General features: G+C 42.8%; 1 protein-coding gene across 1 annotated transcript in view; it reads right to left on the bottom strand.

Moving 5' to 3' along the window:
• The window catches only part of cdh13 (cadherin 13, H-cadherin (heart)), a 236,598-nt gene extending 229,435 nt beyond the window's left edge, over positions 1 to 7,163 (bottom strand). The window contains exon 1 of the mRNA XM_030790562.1: positions 7,026 to 7,163. Within this exon, the coding sequence (XP_030646422.1) occupies positions 7,026 to 7,163 (138 nt within the window). The remainder of the gene's footprint in view (positions 1 to 7,025) is intronic.
• Positions 7,164 to 7,500: the final 337 nt, after the last annotated feature.

The raw sequence follows: 7,500 nt of genomic DNA, 5'->3' as shown, positions 1-7,500 counted from the left end.
CGGGCATCAATAAACAAACAATTTCACACTATTTAGAGATGTCTTCATCATAAAACTAAGCACACAGATTTGTGTCTACTCCCCAATGTCAAATGACACACACCAAACAGAGATACACTAAACCCTAATTAACCATCGGCTAATAACCATTCTGTCTGAAAGAGCAGTTAGATTAATTTACCTGTATTGCAGTAGATTAGGTATCTCTCCCTCTCTCTCTCTCTGACACACACAAACACACACGTATACATACACACAGCATCACTCACCGATACCCATTCAGCCAAGAAGAGGCTGCAGGAGTCATTTAAATGATGTATAATTCCTTGGGACCCTCAGTAAGAGTCTATTTATTTCTTTTTCATGCTTACTTTCCCCATCTCTGCACTGAGAGACCCAGGCATTAAACACTGTTAGTGATGTCATAGAAGCTCCCCACTGTAAGCATGGTGCCCAGACACAAACCGCCATATCAACACACGCAGAGGGTCATGATGCTGTGTGTGTGTTTGTGCGTCTGTGTGTGTGACAGAGAGAGATAAACACGTGTGTGCAGACATTTATGCCTGCTTCTGTGTGTGTGTGTGTGTGTGTGTGTGTGTGTGTGTGTGTAAGAGATAAACAAATGCGTGATTCTGTGTGCAGACATTTATGCCTGCTTCCGTGCATGTGCATGTGCGCATGTGTGCCTGTATATCCATGTTAGGGGTTACTTTCACACTAGAGATTGCCTCTGCTGGTATGCGTAATCATGTTTCGTATGTGCAAGCTTGTGTTTGATGATGAACTGTGTGCAAACTCCGCTCCGGCGGGAATAACGCCAAACCTCAAAACATACGGACAAATCTGAAGCGGGTGCCAAGGGTCTCCCATTTCGCTTCAGCACACCGACTAAAAACTTTGAGCTAAGAGACACTATGAGTAATGGTCCTTTACCTCTTTTTTTTCAGTAATAGGCCTATCACTTCAAAAAGCCTGACGGTATTAGAATACAAATGAAAACTGCCAGGGAGATTTCATTACCCTTGTTACAGCTCCCTTGAGAAGGTAGCAAAAACTGTAAATGTAATTGTAATGCATAGAATGTCTCCAGATACAGTCGCAGTGGAGAAGCCTTACAAGAAACCCTGCCTCTGTCTCTCTCTCTCTTTCTCTGTCTGCCTCTGTCTCTCTCTCTCTTTCTCTGTCTGCCTCTGTCCTAGAGAAACAGTCGAGCAAGGAGGGGAAGAAAAACAGGGAGAATAAAATATGATTTATGTCATCCGCTCCCTTTGAACACCTCTCTCATTTCTGCCGCGGTGCTGTCCACAGGCTCTGACCCAAACACTGGATTCAACACGATGGAGCCACGATCAAAGAGCTTCACCAGAGAGAGAGAGACAGAGAGACAGAGAGAGAGAGCAAGAGAGAGAGAGAGAGAGCAGGAAGAGTCCTTGACTCACTAACCCACAAACAACAACGTCTTTGGTTTGCAGAGTCCTGTGTTGAGTGTGAAATATGGCTCTCCTGTGTTAGGACGTGCTGTAGGCAGGACTTGTATTCTCTTTGATTCCGGTATGGAAAAAGGAGCTTTATGGCACTATGCAGAAACAGTTTAAAGAAAAAGCTCTGCATTAAGTACTTTGTGAATCCAAACAGACAGACAGACAGAGAGAGAGAGAGAGAGAGAGAGAGAGAGAGAGGGAGAGAGACGGAGAGAGTGAGTAAGGAAGATACACACTCTGAAGGCCATCTGAAAAGTTGTGCTGATTTGAACTCCATTGCTTAGTATGAGAGTCATTGGTGAAACTTCAGCATTAAAAAAGAGAGATAGAGAGAGTATTGTATTTCAACCACACAACATCTAGGCACGCCTCTCTTTCTCTCCCTCTGCCTCACCTCTCTCAAATCACTCTGTTCACTCATCTGCTCGCATCCGAAAAGTAAAGGCGGGCGAATGACTTGCTGTGATAACAGCTCACACCAAGAACAAAAAAGTTAAAAAAAAAAAGAAAAAGAAAACAAAAGAAAAAGCATCATTTCATTTATTCCTCGAGAATGCAACTGCATAAACACACTGCAGTCGTATAAATATATACACGCGCGTGTCTGTTTAAATATTTTACATTAACTTCCATTGTACTGTAACTAAAGATAATTACTTTAGATCCGATACAGCCTTTGTTTTCTGGTGGTTCTAATGGTTCCCATTTGTCTGATATCTATAACCTCATGTCCACATGTGGCCGCCTAATGCCACACACACATACACACACACACACACACACACACACACACAGAGAGACAGAGAGAGAGAGCTGTGGATTGTCAGTCCTGGGTCTAGGGTTGAATTACAGAAGGGTTTTTTTTCTCTCTCTCTCTCAGTGCATTATGTTCATTAAGACGTCTTCTGCACCTCACCTCTTGTGTTCACATTAGCTTTCCATCCATTCATTCTTTCAGCTGTGGAGCCTAGAGACTCATTAATGACCAAAGCTCACCCTTTTAGCCCCCACCCCCGCACCCCCACCCCCATTCCTCTCTCGCTCGTTCTGTCTCATCTCTGATCAATACACGTCTCCTCTCTTCATCTCACACTCATCCTCTCATCCTCTCATCATCTCTCCTCTATTGCTGTCGTTCTTCCTACGGTAAAGTTCCCTTGTCATCTCCGCCCACTTATCAGCCGTCTGACTGACTCTCTCCTGCTATCTACATCTTTCTGTTTTTTTTTTTTCCTCTTCCTTCTTTTTTCCTCTAAACTGTATGCATCTGCTTAACTTTTCAGTATTATGCTCCAAGTTGGATGTACTTATGTGATCTATCCGCTACCATACTGCAGTGTCGCAGAATAGCATCTTTGGGCTTTCGTTCCTCTTAGCCTGTAGCCGCGGCAACAGGAGGCGTGTGAGTTTAGTGTGAGATTTGCCATGTAAAAACATCTGATGAGACATATGTTAGAATGATCCACTCTCTCCTTGGGATACTGTAGGGGTATCTAAGGCAAAGTACATCACCCATGGATACAGACAAGACTATGAATAAGTGAGGTGTAAGAGCGTCTGGATTTTCGGGGAGATAATTTTCTTGTTACAATAACCGCCATACAGTGAAATAAAGTGTACGGGCTGAGTTTCCATCATGACTGAAAATGAGCTCATGACTGGACTTGAATATATGAAAGATTGAGAAACCGAACTAACTTATAAATCACTGCGACTCAGGTTATTACCAGTTAGTGGAGATGACATTTTCATATTCCAGCTGCGCTCGCGGTCAGAAACGTGGACGGACAACGTTAAATAAATTATTCTTTTTACTGTGGCTTTTCCTCACTATGTGTATGAAGCTAAGCATAAGCTCAGCTCTAAGAATTAGTGAGTGACTGAGTGTGTGTGTGTGTGGTGTGTGTGTGTGTGTGTGCGTGTGTGTCATGAGGATATTAATATCTGTTCTCATGAGCTGATCCCTCATTCGGTGAAATGTCTTTTATCACAAAGATATTGCTGTCATTATTTAACCAAAAAGTGGCAACACATTTCTTTGAGTGTGGTTGTGTTTCTATGCGTCGTGTCTCTGGGTGATGGAGTTATGGTTATAGTTGGATTTAGGGTGATAGTACGATAATCTTTAATCTTTAGTTACAGTAAAATCAGCTGTGAAGAGCGTGGCAGGACGCTAACTCAACGTCCGTAGAAGAAATTAAACAAACAAAATCGAGCCAAAGAGTTGAATGATCATGCTTTGTATGGAGTCCTATGGCTTTGCCAAAAAATGTATTTCTACTGTTAGCTGCAGTTCAGTTCTCAAAGCACTGGATTGGGTTTATGAAATGAAAATGGAGAGACTCACAGCTGGCTAATATGAGAGCCATCTGTTTAACCGGTAATGAATATGGTGTTTGTTACAGTGAGATTCATAAACATCATACTCTGGCCAAATATGAATATGCATTTCAAATGAATAATATCGCCTCCTTCTTAGCTTCTCCCCTAAAATACAAAACCTCCTTTACCTGTTTGAGATCCAGCACCCATTTCACTCTGAATGAGAGGAGATCGCATGTCTGTCTGACACTGGATTTCCATAATCCCATATTATTCTAGATATGGACATATGAAAATATCAATGCTACATCTGACACTTTATCACAGCATCAGAAAAACCTCCTGTGTGTACACTATCACCTCTTTCAAACATGATAAAACACACATACACACACACACATATACATGCATACACGCACACGCACACGCGCATGCATGCACACACACACACACACTCACACGCAAGCGCACGTGCACACACAGTCATAAACACACACACGTGCGCGTGTGCATACACACATACACATGCACACGCACACACACACACACACACACACACACACACATTTTTTCTTGAGTTAAAAAGAGAGGAACTGGCATTGCTCTGATGTAAGTGTGTGCGTAAGTGTGTAATCGAGTGAGTGAGTGTCACTGAAACCATCCAATCAAAAGTCATCAGTGGTTCTCTGTAAATCTCAAACTTCAGGACCTACGGTCTAAGCTGCTGAAGAAGTTTGAATGAGATGCTGTGATGCTACGGCTATGATGCTACGGCGGGTTCACATCCTGCAAACCATTTCCAAGAAAAACCATGAGAACTAGTGAGAACACAACATAGGGAGGGAGGAAGAGAGTGTGTGTGAAAGCTTGTGTGAAAGCGGGAAGTTCGCAGTGAGGAAGGACAGCTCCCGTCCGGGCCCCTGTCACACACGGTCATGTCACACAACCCTCCCCACGGTCATAAACAGTCTTTGCCAGCTGCCGTCTCCTCCTCAGGATGCAATTAAGCTGACCGCAGCTTAATGAATCAATTAATTACGAGTGTGTAAATCAGCAGTCACACTTCTGCTCTGTGAGGTCACACCTCTTCCCCACACGCACGTACACACACACACACACACACACGCACACGCACGCACACACGCACACAAATATATCTCTATAAGGCCTTACATCTCTTCCCAAAATACACACACGCACAAATCTATCTCTCTAAAGCCGCACACAAATATATCTCTCCCTAAAAGACATATGCTCACACATACACACACACACACACATCTCTTTACAGCTCTACACATCTCCTCAAATTGCAAACACACAAAAACACACTTCTGTCTATCACACAGTCTTTCTGCAAGGAACAGTTCACACCCTCTGCTGCCTGACAACTCATGCAGGGAGCTTGACCTGTGTGTTATAAGTGCAGTGTGTGTGTGTGTGTGTGTGTGTGAGTGTGTGTTGTGTATGGTCATCTAATGGGTGTAATATTAGTGTGTTTTGTATAAAGGATAAGGGCACAGACACCTCTGATGGCGCATTAGAGACAGACAGTATCACTCAGTGTCCAGACCAACATATCTTTTCCATTAGAGTTAAAGCTTCCCACACACATTCAGACACACACACACGCGCGCGCGCGCGCACGCACACACGCACGCACATGCACACGCACACATGCAGGGCACAGAGAGAGAGAGAGAGAGAGAGAGAGAGAGACAGAATTTAAGCTACTGATGAATACACTGGAGCAATAAAAACAAGGTGATGGAGACTAGCTTATAGTCACCAACACTCCTCCTGGTATCTAATCAAAGCCACTGAAACTTTCCACCAAATGTCATCTCATCTCTCCATCACTCCATCACTCCATCACTCCTTCTCTCCATCACTCCTTCTCTCCATCTCTCCATCTCAGCTCAACTCACATTCCAGCACCTGGTTCAAAAACAGCACCAATAACAACTAAGTCACAACAACCTCAATAACCTCATATCCATACGTGACAAACCCTTTAAAAGACAACTCTCTCTCTCTCTCTCTCTCTCTCTCTTTCAGCAGAAATAGAAGAAATAGAAGAAATCACACAGGAAAATGAAGGACAAAGAAACTCCAGACTCAAGGACGAAATGTTTCACGGTTAATAATAATAATAAAAGTGTTAAAAGTGGCATTTGAAAAAGACAAACGTTAGGTGTGAACTTTTCACCATTCATATCAGTGTCTTGATGATGTCCTTCTCATTATGTTAATGCAGTAGTTAAAATGACATATGATTGCTTACACGGAAATGTGCTGCTCACATTAACATTGTGTGAAATACAAGACGTGGTTTGTAAACCAACTTTTTCGATCGGGTCTAATGATTCGTTTTTTTTTCTTTCTTTCTTTACATGCAGCCCAGTAAACCTCAGCCAACGTTAATCAATCCTCACCTAAGAGCCAGACTTGATTGCTGAGTTTGAATCTGAATTGAAAATCTGATGGAGCTTGTACCGCTTCCCAAGTTTGATGTTAGCTACTACTGTTGGGGAAAAACAAAACGGAAAAAAACATGGGCACGCATGCTCACACACACACACACACACACACACACACACACACACACACACACGTAAAGTAGTGTGGGGTAGAGTGGGAAAAACAGATAATTGTCCAACTGGCAGCGGTTGGCACCAGGTGTCCTGCAGGTCCCTGGGAAGTTCAGAAGTGTTGATAAGTCTGATTACTACCATCTCCATAAGTGCCTCCCTTTCTGCCTAATTAAAAAAAAACAAAAAAAACACCCCACATCAGCTCATTTGCACCTTACCTCACTTTGGCCGCCATCCGCCCCCCCACCCCCAAACCACGTTTGGAAGCTTAAACTCCACGATTTTTTGAGATGACATGGGAAATATCTCAGATATATGTATGGAGAAAGATATCAGTTTCTGGTTCAAGTTAAATTCAATCAATCTGAGTGATGTGTCTCAGCAGTGCCTGCATCAGCGATATTATATTGTAATCAAATCGCCTTCCAAACAGCTGTTTATTTCCAAACAGACAAAAATCAACCCAACCCGAAAGTTCTGAAAGGGTTTTGTTGTTGTTGTTGTTGTTGTTGTTGTTGTTATGGTTGTTGCTGTTGTTGGTTTTATTTTTTTTTTTAACTGCTACATGTGTCTTCTGTCTGTAACTTAAGCACGATACATTTTATCATGTAGGCCTCCCATTTACCTTCATTATCTGGTAGAGCAGCCACCTGAGGGGCTCTTTCAAACAGTTACATATGGTCACCAGTTCTGGGCTCCTCTCCATTTGGAGACTCAGAGCAAACAGACAGTCTCCTGCCACGAAGTGTGTCGACAAGGACATTTTAGCAAAAGTGCAGCATTTGCGAACCCTCTATAGCCTAAATTAAATCATCTAGCAAACTGAAGCCACCTAATGTGTAAACAGATTAGATTAGCGGAACTACTTACAAAGAAAAGCCCTTTAGTTTTCTGTAGGTACAACCCTACAGAACAAATATTGGTAGATGTATCACATCACAAAATATGACAATTTTCCCAAGTAAGCCACGCCAAGATTTCCAGAAATAAATAACATGGTGTGGTTTTCCCTTTAAACAGACTGCACATGCTCAGAACTAGAGGTGTTCCCATTGGACAACTGTGACTGATGCCTGGATGTTGGTTACAATTCTCTGTCT

The sequence above is a fragment of the Chanos chanos genome, chromosome 13 (assembly GCF_902362185.1).
Source record: "Chanos chanos chromosome 13, fChaCha1.1, whole genome shotgun sequence".
In the NCBI taxonomy this organism is placed as follows: Eukaryota; Metazoa; Chordata; class Actinopteri; order Gonorynchiformes; family Chanidae; genus Chanos; species Chanos chanos.
The sequence above is the reverse complement of the archived record's forward strand: the minus strand, read 5'-3'. Positions and strand labels throughout refer to the sequence as shown.